The sequence below is a fragment of the Betta splendens genome, chromosome 12 (assembly GCF_900634795.4).
Source record: "Betta splendens chromosome 12, fBetSpl5.4, whole genome shotgun sequence".
Taxonomy (NCBI): domain Eukaryota; kingdom Metazoa; phylum Chordata; class Actinopteri; order Anabantiformes; family Osphronemidae; genus Betta; species Betta splendens.
Window position 1 is genome coordinate 7,225,034 of NC_040892.2, and position 17,608 is coordinate 7,242,641.

Below are 17,608 nucleotides of genomic sequence, written 5' to 3' on the forward strand. Positions count from 1 at the left end.
TCCACAGGCATCACTGTTAGGAATGCTGAAGAAATAAATGGTCCCAGTGGAAACTGCCAGGAGCAAAGTCTGATTAACCTTTGACTCGTGTGGGTTTGCAGAGCTGGACTCTTACAAAAGTAATTAATAGAACGAAAATTATCTGTTAAGTTTAATACTCAATTAATGAAATCAGCTTGAGGATTTGCTTGTTAATGTAATCGTCTCAACAGCTGGTCGGATAAAACTTTAAGCTCAGAGAATTTGTTATCTATATAAAAAAATAATGACCAGATTTATTACTATAAAAAACAGAGTCCTTTGCAGCATCTCATTCATATTTTATTTCGTGATTTTTGTGCTTTTCAGCTAGAAAAGGTGTTTTACTGATCCACACAGAGTTTTTCCCCTAACTTGGATGAAAGCGAATACATTAGTTCATGGATCCGTGGCTTTCATCAGGAATGTACTACATTCTGCGTAGCAGCCTAAACCATAAGACCTTTAGGCGCATTCAGCACGTGAGAGATGTCTGTGGCATGACTCTGAACCCCTGACTCACTGCGCCAGACCAAACACATTAACCACCTGTGGTCATGTTAGATGAATCTTTTATTGTGTAAAATAATTTGGGTTAAATGTTATTTTACAGGGTTGCCAGATAGTGATTGATCCTGGATTTAATTGCACCACAGGGTTATTTTAAGGGGATTATGTGAAGCATTTTAATCAGTGGCTCTGTTTCTAACAGTTCTAGCAAGTATTATAGTAAGTAAGTAATTCTTAAAGTAAAAGTAAAGTAATTCTTTTTTTTTGTTAATGCTGATTGAATATTTTTAACCTAACGTGAAAGCATTAAATAGAAGTTTTCTTTGTGTCTTCCTTTCTGATCGGTATCCTTCCACAAGAATCACATGCATCATCACTTGATTAGCTTAAATGCCAACGTAGCCGACCACAAAGGAGCTTTTGTGATTTCATGGTTACGTGAAGAACTTTTTCATACGATTCATTCTTCTCCAACAGGATGATTTCCTGCTATAGTTCCAGTATTTTAGCTATTATTTATTTGATAAAGGTCCCCTCTACTAACACACACAGGACGAGAAATTACCTCACATGAACTAGAGAGAGCGTCTACAATGTGGAACACTATATTTAATGACATGCTGATTTTAGCAGTTAGTTCTAAAAACGGGTCTGATGAAAAACAACAGAAGACCTGTGGTTTTAAGTACATGTGCATCTGCACAAACATTTTAATGTATTTTTAATATATTTATAATGTAACACGTTTTATGTATTAGATTCATTTCTATTTATTCAATCAATGGATCTCAGTGTTTTATGGTACTTGAACAAAAGCACTTTTTTAGAAGAACAAATCATCTGAAGGATAAATGGCCCACCTCATTTAACAGCGCTTTAAGACCTGGTTGAGCCAAATGTCCTTGCATTCATTTCCATTGGGTGAAAATAGATTTTTGACAACTGCAGTGACAAGGTGTCACCGACTGTGAGGGCCATGGCCGAGGTGTGGTAGGAGCCTGGAGGTTGGCCTTTCCCAATATAAAGAGGAGGAAATGCCAGGTGCCCGTGACCTTTGAATGGAACCGAGCTGCTGAAGCTTTCTCCTGTGCTTTCAAGGTGGCTTCCGTTCTGTATTCGCTGTTCTGTTGCTTTCTATTTTAAACTTGTGAGTCAGATGCGAGTTCATCAGCCTTCTCATCAAGCGCAATACAAAATCAGGGGAACAAGCACAAGATGGAAGGATGCGCTTAAATTTTTAATAACTGCTTTGGGCATTTTATTTTCTGTGTAACGGTAAGTGGTGAACGTGTTTCCAAAACATCCACATTTAATTGGACGGCTCAACACAGAGTCCGACCTGGTGGAGAAGAGATGCAGGAGAATTTACTGACTGTCGATTATCGCATCATATGGGTCTGAGGGTAAAGTGGTCCCTAATCAAAGGCTCATCATTACCTTTGAATGCATATGTGTTTCTGCAGGAAGGATGTCATCCTCAGCTGGTGAACATGAGTGGAGGAGGCACGCACAGCAGTGACTAACACTCGTCATGCTCAGGATGTGCGGCACTCAGAGGGGACCGTCCGTCCCGATGAAGCCATTAGTCGGGTAATTGGTGTGGATGTGGTCGAATGGATGCCACTCGTCTCCCTTCTTCTCACCGAGGTGAGTGATGGCCCTGTGCGTGTAAAATCATTATCTGACATGCTGCTAATAAGTCCAGCTGTTGAATAAATGCAGGAAAGGCACAACAAGTACCAGTGAAGCACAGTGAAGTATGTTCGAATGACTGAATTCCCTGCAGGAAAGGTCAAGTGTGACGTTTCATCACGGACTAGTGATCCGTTGAAGATGCGTCTGTTTTGACTGAACACCGGCCTCTTGTCTGACGTCTCGAATCATTTATTGCCTGTACGTTGAACCTTTGACACACCACTGCAGGCTGCTTTGTCCCACGGCTTAGATCTGATTAAGGAGGACACACGTGCAGAAAGTGATTATGCAGCTCAGTCGGACCACACTGGGAAGATAATATATTAAACTTTAAGTCATGATGACGTTCAAAGGAAGATTCACACACACTTTTATTGAACCCTGTGTCTGTGATTAAGTTCTTATGACATACTTGATTGTGAAAATAATATTAACTGGACCTTTTACAACAGTCTTTGTCATTTTTAACTTTATTGGTACTAAATCTCTTGATAAAAGGTAGAAATGTAGGTTCACTTCCCTTCAGCTCAGCTTCAGCCCAAGAGCAGGAAGACATTAGTGCAAATGAACCTAGTCAGTGGAAAAAAATGAGATTCGTATGTTACTTTGGGGAAATAAATGCAGACGTTGACTGAAACGTGTGCAAATAAAAACCAGTTTGCACAAGCACGAATCACTCATACATGACATATGAGATATGTACTGTATATACAGTATCAGTCTGGTGGCACCAGTCTGTGTACAAACAGAACCTTAACTAGTCGCCACATAATCAGTGACAGAGGAATAAATAAGCCCCTTCATCACAAACTTCACACATGAAGTGCCCCAGGCCGCTACTACGCTGCTTTGAAAACTGAAGGCATCTGTAGTAATCTGCTTAATACACCCACCGCTCTCTCTCTCCTCCCTCTAGTTCTGTTGTTCATTGAGTCCTTCCGTGCTCGGCCGCGGCCAGGAGGCAGACCTTCACATGCGGGGCAAAGCTTCGGATCCCCTGCTCATTACTCCGCTATGCAGTAGAGGAGAGGATTAGCCCGAGCTGAGCGCCCGCGTGAAGACTGGGCGTTTGGCTGTTTGTCCGTCACCCGGCTCTCCGGTCGTCCCTTTTTAGGCTCCTTTTCCTTCCTACCTCTGCTTTCCTCCCCTCTCTCTGTCAACCATGACCCTTTTATCAGAAGACCAGTCCGCGAGGCCTCAGCCGTGCCGATTCCCGGAGCCCGGCAAAGTCAGCCCCGCTTCCCTGCATCAGCACTCGACGGACCTCACTACCTCCAAAGAGGAATACATGGACAGCGGGGAGGGTGCCGTGTTCGGGGTGGTGGAGCCCCCCAGGCGCTCCCGGGGCCGCCTCGTCCTCCACGCGCTGGTCATGTTCGGAAGGGAATTCTGCTACGCCGTGGAGGCCGCGTTCGTCACCCCGGTGCTCCTGAGCGTGGGCCTCCCCCGCAGCCTGTACAGCCTGGTGTGGTTCATCAGCCCCATCCTGGGCTTCCTGCTGCAGCCCGTCATCGGCCTGGCCAGCGACCACTGCCGCTCAGTGTGGGGCAGGCGGAGGCCTTACATCCTAGCGCTGGGCATCCTCATGCTGGTGGGACTCACCCTGTTCCTCAATGGGGACACTATCATTTCAGGTGAGGAGGGGGGGGCAGGAAAGGATGAGCTAGACTTTCAGAATGAGGAGGTTGTGTTTCTTGTGAGCCTGTGTTCTGAGTTTGAGTCAGCGGGAATGAAAGAGAATAAATGATACGTTTTGTAGAACAGGCCGTGCTGAGGGCAATCTGACCACACCTTGGTCTGATCTTTATGTGTCCTCACGCTCAAAAAGATGCATGAGTCCTGAGTTGTTCTGTAAAACTAGACACAAGATGAAACAGACAGAACCCGTTAGATGTGTGGGCATGAGTTCCTCGGAGGCTCACGCGCACTGTACACGCTAACTTGTGACTGGAGTGAAGTGGTTCTGACCCGATGCCCATTGGCACAGACAGTGTTCCTACACGTTGGGTTTAGTGGGGACTCGCTGATTATTTTTTTATTTAAGGCCGTTCTGTGGGCAGATTTAATCACATTTAGAATAGTCATGGAACAACATACCCAACATCTACACATTAGGAAATATAATAATATATAAATATATAAAGAAGGATATAAAGGGGCTTGATAGATTTTTCTAATATAATTAAAGTAGGTCATAAGAAAATAATCTTGTTTAAGACGCACGTTTTGCGCTCTGAATGCGGTGATTGTTGCTTGAGTCCCTGTTATAAGGGCTCAGTGGTTTTCTTTCATCTGACTTGCTCTGGATAAGCTGATTATATATTTCCACGTTCCTCGGGAATCGTGTGACATAATGTTTGCATTGTCGCGGCCACTGTCACTTTAAGGGGGAGCAGCGTCGGGTCGAACCGCATCGCGACCTTTATTGAGATTTTAAAGATTGTTTGTCTATTGGAAACAGAAAATAAATGACACTGTAATTTCTGATGAGAAACATGAGACTCTGTTACTGTCATTAATTCTTTTTCAAAGCTTTTAACAACTTTTTATGTTAAATTACACTGTGCAGTATGTGTTTTGTTTATATGCCCATTAGTTTACTGCCTTTCGTTATTATTTTTCACTGACAGCATATTATTATCATTTGCTGCTTAACAAGTGAGCAGACGTTTGCTCTCGCGCTCCGCAGCTCTGGTCCGTGACGCCTCGTTGAAGCGGCTGTGGGCCATCGTGGTGGTGATGCTCGGAGTGGTGCTGTTCGACTTCGCGGCGGACTTCATCGACGGGCCCATCAAAGCCTACCTGTTCGACGTGTGCTCGCACCAGGACAAGGAGCGGGGTCTGCACTACCACGCGCTGTTCACAGGTTGGTGGCGCGCGCGCGCGCTCCGGCTCGCCTCGGGGTCTCGCCGCCTCCGCGCATGCGCGTATGCGTTGCGGCGTGACAAATCGTCTTGCCGGTTGTCACTTCTAATAGCTGCCTCGTGGGCACTCAGCAGCCCACGTAATGTTATTTTGCTTTGTGTTCGAGCAGTGGGCGCCTGTCTGAAGTCGCTTGAAGTCACAGTACATTCTTGATGTTGCGCGTGCCGTGTCTATGTATACATTTGTGGTTTTCTGGGTTAAACTGGTTCTGGTGCGTCTTGATCTTAGTAGGTGGAAGAGCTCACGCTGAAAAACGTGGGATTGTGTGATTTCTTTCATCAGTTTCCGTGGCTTTGCCGTCTTTGTCTCTTGGCAATTTTCCATTTAAAGATTATTTCAGTACCAGTCCAAGTTTTTTCACTTGATTACAAAAAATTAGATAAGAAGATTACAGCATTCTTGTGTCTTTTGTTTTGGTTTTACACTCCAAAAGTGTAATGTTTTCATTCACTTTCATCAGCTGGAATTCGTTCTGGCAGACAGTTTCAGTGGCGGTGCTTTCTGTGCTGTGCTGCTCCACCTGCCAAGAACGGAACAGATCGTCAGAAACTAGCTTTTGAACAGAGACATAAGCACAGAATAAAAGCTCCAACTTAAGCTTAAAAACGTGATTTACTGTGTTTACTGTGATTTCCCAGACTTCTGTTTGTTGCTAAACCCACATAGGCCTTTTCTTTTTAGATTAAACCATGTTCACTTCATGGCTGAAACACTTGCCCATGTCCACAGGCAGCAAAGTCTCTGAGCCTCCAGGTCCCACTGTGAAAAGAAATGTGATGTCAGTCATTCATACATGCAGACGGGTCCCAGTCGACGCAGGTTGAGCTGAGGATTTCCATTTACCAAGCGGCAGGTGTTCGAAACCCAATAATCTTTTTTTCCATCCGAGCAGAGAGGCATTGTGGAGACTCCAGCCCTGCTCCATTCAGCCTCTGCTTTCACCATGCTCAATTGTGGAGTTACTTGCCATCTATCTCTGAGAGAAAGACGGGCATCTGTGACATTTACGTCTCTCATATTGTCCACGTGCAATGCGTAATCCTTCGGCACATCAGCGATATTTTAATACGAGCCCTGATTTAGGGCCAGTGTGAATTTCAATCTCAAATGACGTGCGTGACCTTTTTCCAGACAGGTGTTTTGAATGAATATAGGTCATGTTGGGCCTGCAAGATTATTAAGCAGCAAAATGTAGACCGGTGTAACGTTTACGTACAGTTTGAAGCGTTGGGGTGTGAGAAACTCTGGAGCGAGTGGAGTGAACTAGAAAGCAGCAGCTGAAGAATCTCTTTCCTCTGCATGAGTTAACAGTGGGTAGTTTGGGTTTAAACAGCTCCGTATCACATGATGAGTTGCTTTGTAGAGCACGTGTGACGAATTCCATGAGTACACGTGTGTAGTATAGGTAGTACATGTGCCTAAATGGCAGTGCTGTGTCTATAGTATCGACTGTGGAGCAAATGTACTGGGGGCGACATGATGTTTTTGCTGTGAGCGTCACCAGCGCGCTCAGCTGTCAGCAGGTACCGGGTGGTATGAGCATGTTAGTCAGGCCATAATCCAGCCCCGAGCTAGTCATGTGCTCAGACAGAGGCCCAGCACATGACTCCTCAAGACGCCCCCACCGCCACTGGTATGCGAGCGAGCACCAGCGCTGAGAACCGTGTGTTTCCCTGTGATGCGTGCGCTTTGCGAATGTGATTTTCTAATTACGCGTTGAACCTTTTGGAGTGAATGCCAACTGTGAAACGCTATTATCAGGTGCTGTATAGCCTCCGGGGGAGTGGTCGGGCCTTTTCATTTTGCTCTAGACAGACTGATAGTTGTTATTGGTTTCTGGCCGACAGAAAAAACCCTATTTAATGCGGTTAATAAGCAGTTACACTGATGTATGCATCAATGCTTTAATTTTAAGGTTTATAAATATATAAATATTGTTAATGCTAGATTCATTATCAGGACCTGTAAAAGAAAATGCCCCCAAAGTATTCAATGGAGCACATGTTCACCTTAGTCAAGTTAGTTCTTCTTAGTCCCTGAGTTTTGGGAGTTTAAACGTCAGCATCGCAGTCAATTACTGGGCCTAGAACCAAACCGACCGTGCATTTCACTCGCTGGGGCTTCAATAAGGGCCCGACAGACTCCGCTAGGCACTGGACAGTCATTGACAGCAACACAATTCAAATGAAGGATTAAATGTGACAGCCAGCGTGTGATTACGTTAGTGAAGGCCGTTAGGCTGCATGCATAACGCCTTTGGGCTCATTCAGCGTCGCAGGAAAACGCTCTGCAGTCGGCTGAAGCTGCCTCAGATTAACTGATAGTTTATAGATTCTACGCGTCAAACCGCTCCTTGCTGACATAACGTCCCTCCAACTGCCACTTTCATTCTTTGTGTGCATCGCTGTAGGTCCAGACTGATGCTTAGTGGGATCTCTGCACAGCTAATACACAAGAATGGTCTTTAGCTACATATAGTTGATGTATCAGCCAAAGACCAATGAAGGATGACTTTTTATCCATTATTACTTTTATTTATTTATATATTTTATTCTATCTCTACAGTCACTATTAAAACACTTAATGAATAGATATCGTTCTTTAATTGCTTCATATGTCTACTGTCAGTATACTTTGAACAGAGTATAAAGCAGTAGAATATATTTGCTATCTGCTGACTCTATGGTCTCTCTCATCATGACGCAGATTCGATCTAAATTTCCCAACGACATCTACCATTGGAGTGTACGCTTTATTTCCGCCGCAGTGCCGAACGTAAACAAAGATGGCGGTGAGATAACGCCACCTGTCTCCTCTGCGCGCACGTGGCGTCCATCACGGTGATTTGTGCACCCTGGTTCTGTGTGTGCACCGGCCGCGTGGGCCCTGCATCACTCTGATGGATTATCTTTCCCAACACAGTGACAGGAAGCATCCGGAATCCCGCTCGCGCTGCTGTTCCCCCTCTCCATGGCGTTTAAGCCTCCTGCTGTGTGTTCCAGGCCTCGGGGGTGCGTGTGGCTACCTGGTGGGAGCTATGGACTGGGGACATTCCCTGTTGGGTCGACTGCTGGGCTCCGAGTACCAAGTCATCTACTTCTTCTCGGCGCTCACGTGGGGCATCTTCCTCATCGTGCACCTCTTCAGCATTCCAGAGCAACCTCTGGGCAAGAAACAGCCTCCCGCTGCCTCGGCGCCCACCAGCGCCCTGCACCTAGTGGGGTCCCACAGCAATGGCTACGGAACGCTGGCTAAGGAGCCCATCTCTCCTAACGGGCATGCGCCTGTCACAGACCTTAGGCCGAGGTCCTTCTCTGCCCTCGGGGAGGCTAATTCTGTGACATCCAGTGCCAAGCAGCCAAACAAGGAGGTATGTGACATGGACTCGACCAGTTAAACAGCGGAGACCCCTGTCACTGGATCAAACCAGTCTTGTTAGACAGGACTTTCTATACCAGTATGGTGTGTGTTCTGCCAAATCCATTAGTGAGAGGCAAACTTAGATAAACTTATGAAGGTAATGTAATAAAATGTAAAAGTTGATCAGCCCACTTTGAAAAGATCTTTGCTCCACTGAGAGATGGTATCTCATCGCTACATGTGGAAACAGGGTCAGACTCCGCTCTGCCGGTTATGTGAGACAGTTAAATGCACTTCGTTGGGTCTGCTAATGTCTGCTGGAGCTTTTCTCAGTAAAACTAATCAGGATTAGTGTCCTGGTGTAAAATTTTAATTAAACGCTGGACTCAGAAGAGGCTGACTCCACAGTTAGTCATTTTGAATTTTAAATGGGAAATTTAGAGAATGTGATTCAGTAGTGGAGTCGGAGCATAGATGTCCTTAGTGTGGACTGGAACCTTTATGTTTATGACCCTTGAGCAAAGTCCTTACTTTAATCTAGAGCTGATATCTTTACATTGGATCCAATTAGTTATTCTAATTGAGGCCCTTATGAGGCAAACATGTTAATTCATCATGAAAACCTTTGAACGTTTTTATCCGTGGGCTTAAGCGCCACTAGAGGGAGCGTAATAAGTGCCACGAGGGGAAAACGCTGGGAAACATTTTTATTTATTTCGTTAATCCTGTCAAGTCATCGACGCTGCCGGCACTGATGTCTGTGATGTCTGGATATATCTGCAGGCCCAGAAGAGGATGACATTTAGGTCCCTGATGAAAGCTATTATCAACATGCCAAGCCATTACCGCTGCCTGTGTGTCAGTCACCTGCTGGGATGGACGGCCTTCCTCTGCAATATGCTCTTCTTCACTGATTTTATGGGACAGGTATTGATTTGCGCGTGCCGCCATATCGCCACGGCGCAGGACGCTTTAAAAACACTTCTGTCATGCAGTGACTGCTTGTCACCAATGTTCCTAGTACTTTGGGGAAAGTTTGCTTGACTGTCATATTTCAACTGATTGATTGCTAATAACAGTCTCAGCGGAGCACCAACTAAACAGAAATGTACTAATTGATGAATAACACTATTATAATTAATTTCAGAACAATACCAGTTAGCTCAGTTTAGGGAACAGACTGGCATTAAGGTTATTTAAACAGCTCTGAAAGCACCAGATGGATGGTTTTAACATTTTCCATCAGTTCCTGTTCTTCAAGCTTTTGATTGGCTGAACACACCTGATCCAGGTAATCAGCAGCAGGCACAGCAGGGTAGGGATAAGCATCAAGGATCAGAACCAGACAGCCTAAAAGTCAGATGATGTGACTACTGGTTTCTTAATGGTAGCAGAATATAACAGAATAAAATTGCAATATTCAGTGAAAATAGTTTATTGACGATCATTAAAGCCATAACTTAAAAGTGGGAAATATCTCAAAAGTGACAGTTCTAAATAATTAAAGTGAATAATTGAGATGCATAAGATGAAGTGAGCCACACACAGCGGTACGCCTCTGCATCATGCTCCATTAATGTCTGTTTGCGTGGGGTGCGAGCTGATAATGGGTGGGGGGGCAGGCGGCTTTTGTTGTGTGTCATTTTCTCTTGACACGAGTGATATTAATGTATGCTTCGTGGCCTCACAGTGTGCGTGCAGATCAAAGCGTGAACTTCACCCCGCGACGCAGCCGAGGTTCACTTCAATACCCTGCCCTTGTTTCCACGGATAAGAAATGTATAATCTGAGGCTCCCTGTGGAGCAATAGGTAAAAGAAGGAACATGCAATGGAGAGGGAGGCCAGCATTCAAAATCTATATCAGGCAAACAGCATTACAGCGTTATAGACTTAGGCTTAGATTCACTGTCCATCTGCTGCATAGACAAACTTTTGCTCCTCTAATTTTTATACTTCTCACTTTGCAGATCGTGTACAGGGGGAATCCCTACGCAGCCCACAACTCCACAGCCTATGCCACGTACGAGAGGGGAGTGGAAGTGGGCTGCTGGGGGCTGTGCATCAACGCCGTGTCCTCTGCCCTCTACTCCTGTACGTAAATGGCCCCACAAAAACATTTCTGTGTGAGCGACAGGGAGACGGGCGCATGTTTATTTCTGATTAAATCACAGGAGAATCAGACTGCCGTGTCAATGAAAGCCTGTCGAGGTTGTGCAGGGACAGTGATCACAGTGGAAAATTACTGCTGTGTTCTTGCAATGCATTTCAGGCTGAATGCATTGATTAACCAGCGCTTCTTTGATAAATCTCCCTTTTCCCCCTGAGGCACGTTGAGCTGTGTATATTAGCAACTGTGTAAGGGAGGAACACGTAGCACTGCTCTACGCTGTTTAAAGCGAAATTCGCCTTGAAATTCTAATTCTGGCTGGAGCCATGTTTAAACTGGAAACCAGGACCCGCCTGTTGATAAGAATAAACAAAGCATACATGGCCTCAGCATCACCTCCGCTCACCTCCTGCTGCTCCCTGAATTATTGATAGCATACAGGAAAGCGTTCTGCTGTTTGTTGTATGGACTGAAGCACCACACGAGGGAGTCCAGCGGCTGTCAATCAAACGTGTTGATCAACGCCCACAGGCAGCCATCAAAGCTCCTACAAGCCCCGGTGCCTTATTAATGGTGTTAACACCCCCACTGGGCCTGTCGCCTTTCAAATATCTATAACTTGTGCTTTTTCAGACGTGCAGCGCTTCCTCCTCCCTTACATCGGCCTGAAGGGACTGTACTTCGTGGGCTACCTCGTGTTCGGCCTGGGCACCAGCCTCATCGGCCTCTTCCCTAACATCATCGCCACGCTCGTCCTCTGCACCGTGTTCGGCGTCATGTCCAGCACCCTGTACACCATCCCATTCAACCTGGTGGCAGAGTACCAGCGGGAGGAGGAGGTAGGTGGCGGGCGGGTGGGCGACCGCAGCTTAATTGGCAACTCGGAATTGGCCGTGGGTGTGAACGTCGAACGCCCCGACAAACCCTGAGAGGAAAAGCAGTTTGGGTAATTGGTGGATGGATGGAGGCTGCCAGACAACACACTGTCAGGCAGCCACTGTGTGCTGGTAAATAGGTTAAATTATCCGTGGACTCTTTTGGGGTAGAGGTGACCGATAACAGCACCTTAGAGCCATGAGGATTTTTAATTAAGATCAATGTCGTTGGCCAATTTTCTGCTGAGGTTCCCTTTAACTTTTTAAACAAACCATAGTAGGGGCTCTGACTGCCTCAGTCCTTGTGCACTTCATAAGGCTGGTCATGAGACCTCTTGTAAACTCCAGACTTCCACTTTCTGTGAACGCCGTCTGTTGTTAACATGAGATAACCCTGCGAACTCCACCCGGAGCTGCAGAAGTAATGCGCGATGCGAGCGCTCGAAATGAGCTTCGTGCTCAGAACGGATTTTCTGCTCCTGTAATTCAATTTTATTTGTTTAACTGGGATCATCTTTGTCATGTCTGCGCTGCGTTTCAGAAATGTATTTAGTATAGGAGATTAAATTTACGCAGGATTTACAAGACGAGTCAAATGTAAGCTTTCAGTTTATAGGCGTGGACGAAGGGACACTTGGGTTGTATTAGACTCAGTTCAGTAAGAAAGCACATTAACAGACACTTTTAGAACATAATCATTCATATTTGACAGTTCATTATAAATAACTGAATTATTCAAACAAGTTTATTCTTGTAAAATCTTCCCAAACGTAATCATTTATATATAATGCATAGTCATCATCAAAGCAAAACCAACTTTTTTGTGCCTTTTCGTACACGCAGACACCCTTGAATGACCTAATTCCTGCTTTATGGCTGTTACAGTATGTTTCCAACTCCTCACTGTGCTTCGTAGGTGTATCTCTTCCCCAAAAGCCTTTTGTCTTAGCGTGGCCCGATCTAAAAGTGTTCCTGGCTCTGTCCTCCGCTTGTCTCGTCCTGTTTTCAACCGCGGATGCTAATGTGTTTGTCTCAATGCTGGTTTTCTGCCATGAGCATTTCTGTATGAACAGAAATTCATGACATCAATCTCTCTCTCTCTCTCTCTCTTTTTTTTTCCTTCCCTCCTCCTCCTCTCTGATCGCCTCCACGCTACCTGCTGTGCATGCAGGAACAACAGAAGCTGCGAGGCAGCAGTGAGAGCGTGCGAGGCTCTGGGGTGGACTGCGCCGCGCTCACTTGCATGGTCCAGCTGGCTCAGATCCTGGTGGGCGCGGGTCTCGGCGCCCTGGTGAACCTGGCAGGAAGCGTAATCGTGGTGGTCCTCTCAGCTGCAACCATGTCCCTGTTCGGCTGCATCTTCATCGCCCTCTTTATCAGATATGTGGAATGATTTGGAATATTATATAAAAGTATTTTAATGGTATTGTTTTAATACATAAAGAATCTTTATATCCTTAATATGTCCTGTCTTTTATATTGATGAGTTTTCTCACAAGAGGTGGAGCCATGAAATGTATAGGCAAACTGACCTCTTTGATACAACAGCTGACCTCATAGCTAATTAGCTAGCACAATAATCAGTTAATTACTATGCTGTTTTATTTGGTATTTTGTCATTTATCTACTTGAACCAAGTCCAGCAAGTGTTAGCCATTTTTTTATATGTTGTGCATTCTTCAAATATAGCAGAGAAAAGCCCAAGGTCATGATGTTTGGGTAACAACAGAGCGCTGCACAGTTCAAACCATATGATGAGATAACAGAAATAATTAGATTAAGTCCCATAATCAACTTCTGTTTTAACACTCATCTTACTTCCAGCAGAGATTTGCAAAGAGCGCTTTATTCTGAAGGGACATTAAATGGTAAATACTGTTTGTGTTTTCCCAAATTAAAGTGTTTATATGTATTAGATCATCAACAATCATGAAGGCAAACAACAGATAACTAACTTACAAACAGATAACTAACTTATAATATTTAACAGGCTTCAGATGTTGATTGGTGGACAAGTGGACACATTTCCCCAGTTGTAATACAAAAACTGACACAAAAAAGCAATCAAAGGAATTTCACCTTATGATCTGATTGATAGACATTTATGAGCTATTCATCTTGCTGGAGACATGCCCTCGTCTCTGTGGAATGAACTAACAGTAGAGTTGTTAATTTATTATTCTCAAAAGGGTTTTTTCCAAACTAATGAACTACTTGGTTAATGTGCGCATGTCACCATCCAAACAAATAATCTCTTCAATTGTGATTTCAGACCCAGTGCTCAGGACCGTCAGCCATTTCTGATTAGATTAGCCTGCATGCAGATTATTAGCCTCTTCTCTTCAATCCAGCATTTATCCCAAGATGATAATTCTTGCTTTTCTCGTTTTCGTCCGTATGAATGTATGGCTTTAATTTTGTTTTGTTTATGCCGGAGGTAATCATGCTTGACTTTTTTTTGACAAGATAATACTGGATCTAATGCTTCTTGAAGCATTAGCAGGTTTCCTTATCTGTGTTGAGCTAAAAATGCATCAATATGTTAATATATTAGTGACATTTAATGTCAAATTGTATTTTTCTGTTGGTATTTGGATGGAAGCACTAGCATTTGGAGTTCAGGGGGGTGATTTAGGTTTAACTGAAGTCACTCATGACATTTTAGCAAGTGGTCTTTTATATAATGCATGAGCCCTGTAAAGTTAGAACTTCAATAGAATGGAAACTTAAAGCATTATGAGGTTGATTGCGGCAGATGCTACTAACTGGATACTTGAATTCCCTTTAATCTTGATTGGGAACAATTACATCACTCCTTGACATTTGCGACAATCTAGAGTTTTTACATTTATAATTAAATGATAAGTTAAACTTTGAAATTCTAACTCCAGGATCTAAAACATGAGCTGATGAAGTGAGTTGTTGCAGTTTCTCTCAAATATTCAGAACTATTACATTCCCTCGATTATTTTTAGGATCATTCTGCACAACTGAATCCAATGTACTGTAAATTACACGTTTTATATAATGTGACTCAGTGAGGCTCAGTTCTTGGTATCAGCAGATTCAGACACTCTGAATGAGGACACAAGTTTTACTTGCACACTGAAATGTTGTTTGACAGTTTTGGACAGACTTTAGCAGCACATTTAGGTTTAGCACAATGGAATAATGTCCTTGTTTTTCAAAAAGCTGCTGACTGCGACCAGACAAATCCATGTGACATTTGTGCAGACAGGCGTCCTGTAAATCTCTGTCTGAGCTCCTTCCACTGCTGCGGAGCAGGACACGGCATAGATGCAAATAAATAACAGTCTCAGAGGATTTGACAGAGTTCGTATGACTTTCTTTCAAGTGCTGTTTCGAGGCAAATCTCGCCTGTCGTTGTACATGACAGCCCCCGGTGGATAAAACACCACAGCGGGCTCCCCGCGTGCGCCGATGGGGACCAGCGCACGCCCTTGCTCGTCCATCTCCGGCTTTGTGATGGCTGTGATCGGCCTGATGGTGGTCAGGGTCGGCGAAGTCATCCGCCAGAAGAGCTTTTTCAGCGCTTTCCTGAACTCCCTCCTCATTAAGCAGTACAGGATGGGGTTCATGCAGCTGTTGGAGTGCGCCAGACACACGGATACGGGGAAGACGTACACCTGCATGGTGTAGTACTCATAACTGAAATGAACCACGTTCAGTTTGATGAGGATTCCCCACGCTGTCAGCGCCTGGTTGGGCAGCCAGCAGAGGAAAAAGGACAAGACCACAATAGTGACCGACTTGGTGACCTTTGCGCGGCGCTTGGCGCAGGAGGTGTGGATGTTTTTGGAGGTGATGAAGCGCAAAAGGAGCAGGTAGCAGGCGGAGATGACGCCCAGCGGCACCACGAAGCCCAGCAGCACTTTCTGCGAGTGATAGAGCCCGAGCCAGAGCTGCGCGCTCCCGTTGGTCTCCGGGAATTTGACGAGGCACAGGTCCTCGTTGGAGACCGTCACGGTGGTGGAGAAGACCGCGTGCGGCAGCGCGGCGGAGACGGCGGCGAACCAGATGACCGCGCTGATGCACCGCGCGGAGCAGCACTGCGCCCTGCGCCGCCTGCCCTTCAGGGCGGACGCCAGCGACCAGTACCTCGCCACGCTCATGGCCGTGAGGAAGAACACGCTGGCGTACATGTTCATGGCGGTCACGTAGGAGACGATCTTGCACATGGCTTTGCCGAACGGCCAAGTGAAGTCCAGCGCGTTTTCCACCGCCCAGAAGGGCAGAGTCAGCACAAACTGGAAGTCCGTCACCGCCAAACTAGTTACGAAGAGGTTGATGGACGATTTCTTCCACACCTGTTTGGACTTCATCAAGTACAGGACCAGTAAGTTTCCGACCAGACCCAGGGCGCACACCAGAGAGTAGATGATAGAGATGGTAATCCGCACAACTGCTGCGCCATCTGCTACAAAATCAGTTTTGTCAGACTCCGGAAGGCGGAGGTCTCCATCCGAGCTGTCGGTCGTGTTGACGGCGCAGGTAAAGTTGAAGGTCGGAGCATAAACGGTCCCTCCTGATCCGTCGTAAGTGGTGTCGATGAGATGCCCAGACATTTTAACTTGTCTCCCCGCGGGTGGCCAGCAAAGTCACTTCCATATTCAAAAGCTTCGCGTTCTGCGAGAAAGAAAGAGAAGAGCGCAGAGACGTTGCTCTGCAGATGACAAAGCTCTTGGTCGGGTTGCAACGGGGTTTTCTCTGCGCGTCTTCGCTCTCCAGCCGCGGATAAAAAAAAAAAAAAACACGTCCTGACGCAGCGCTGAGGCGGAATCTGGCGCTGTCCTTGGTCCTGATTAGATGCCACGTGAAAGAAAAATCAATCTTCAAATTAGTGTCATGTAGAGAAACAAAACACTAAAGATTAATTAGCACCGTCGTTCCTTAAAGTTTTACAGGTTTACTGAGCACTGTAAACAAATTATAGGCTGCATCCATTCAGGTACTGATGTTAATTAGTTCTGAAATATCTTTACTTAAGTATTTTCATTTTGTGGCACATTGGACCGTGTTCTGTAACACTTCAACATTAAAGTAATAAACACACTCTTGCCTTAAATATTATCATTTAAATTACTGCAAATCCCACCATTATGCACAAAGGGACCATTTATCTGCAGATCCAGATACAAAGATGCTGAAAGCAGTGACCTGGCACTTCCATGCCCACTCACACTCTTGATCCAGTTACCTCTTCATCCCACCCATTACTGGATCCAGACTGCTCCACCTACATGCTGCAAGATGGGATGAGATTTTGTTGCACACTAGCCTCATAGTCACAGTGTTATTTTCCAGATGGTTTATCCAGACTCAGTTTAACCTTATGTTCCTGGGAGCTTTGCTCTGTTTAGTTCCACTTCCGTCTGTAATTTCTGCTATTTTCGCCACACGTCTCCGCCTGTGTGCTTATACGCTCTGCTAGTAAAGGTTGGCGATGCTGTTAGACACTAAAAGCTTTCTTGACTCGCGAGCTTCCGAATGATTCGTCTTCACGTTGGTCGAGGGTCGTAGTCTGTTTCATCAGCGCGCCATCAAGTACAGATGAGAGAGGGAGCACGGCGGGAGCATAATTAAAAGGCAGGACGGCAGGTGAACTGAGAAGCACAATTAGAACGGATCGACCGCCGCGATACAAAGAGGTGAAAAGTGGAGGGTGAATTAGATTCTGAGTCAATTAGGAAACTGAAGTGGGCTCTATTAGAGCCATTACACTTTAATGACCTGAAGGGCTAAACTTTCCAGTTGCTGTATATCACCTCATAGCTACAATATGTATTACAGTACACAATTGCATCAGCTGTAGCAAACATTTCCTCCTATTTCAGATGGGAACTGTACATTACTATCAACTCTGGCTGCGTCTGAACACTTTTACTGATTTGTTGCCGAGGACAGAAAGAACCAGCTGTCGTATAGGCTCGAACCCATAACTGATGTGAGCATAAGCGCCACTGTGCTAAAACCACACAGGGAAATGAATCTGGTTTCAATAGAGCCCATCCATAACCCCTGGATGCTTTGTGTGAGCAACTCATCCGCGTAAGGAGCAGAGGTTGTAAATGAACTGGCATCTCTTATGAGAATGTT

General features: G+C 45.3%; 2 protein-coding genes across 2 annotated transcripts; one reads left to right on the forward strand and one right to left on the reverse strand.

Annotated features, from left to right (window-relative positions):
• Positions 1-110: 110 nt before the first annotated feature.
• On the forward strand, positions 111-12,952 carry slc45a2 (solute carrier family 45 member 2). Its single transcript, XM_029168183.3, has 8 exons — positions 111-2,175; positions 3,140-3,857; positions 4,913-5,089; positions 8,151-8,518; positions 9,292-9,435; positions 10,477-10,600; positions 11,250-11,455; positions 12,663-12,952. Exons 2-8 carry the CDS (start codon positions 3,386-3,388, stop codon positions 12,882-12,884), a joined length of 1,713 nt encoding a protein of 570 aa, XP_029024016.1. The 5' UTR covers positions 111-2,175; positions 3,140-3,385; the 3' UTR covers positions 12,885-12,952.
• Positions 12,953-13,319: 367 nt separating this feature from the next.
• Positions 13,320-17,123, reverse strand: rxfp3 (relaxin family peptide receptor 3). The gene has a single exon (XM_029168185.3). The coding sequence runs from the start codon at positions 16,075-16,077 to the stop codon at positions 14,842-14,844; it is 1,236 nt and encodes a 411-aa protein (XP_029024018.1). The 5' UTR covers positions 16,078-17,123; the 3' UTR covers positions 13,320-14,841.
• Positions 17,124-17,608: the final 485 nt, after the last annotated feature.

Bases quoted from the DNA above. Each gene is read 5' to 3' on its own strand.
- rxfp3 (XM_029168185.3), bottom strand. From the start codon at position 16,077: ATGTCTGGGCATCTCATCGACACCACTTACGACGGATCAGGAGGGACC.
- slc45a2 (XM_029168183.3), top strand. From the start codon at position 3,386: ATGACCCTTTTATCAGAAGACCAGTCCGCGAGGCCTCAGCCGTGCCGA. The intron at 5,090-8,150 runs GTTGGTGGCGCG...TGTGTGTTCCAG, and splicing joins CTACCACGCGCTGTTCACAG to GCCTCGGGGGTGCGTGTGGC. The intron at 11,456-12,662 runs GTAGGTGGCGGG...CTGTGCATGCAG, and splicing joins AGTACCAGCGGGAGGAGGAG to GAACAACAGAAGCTGCGAGG.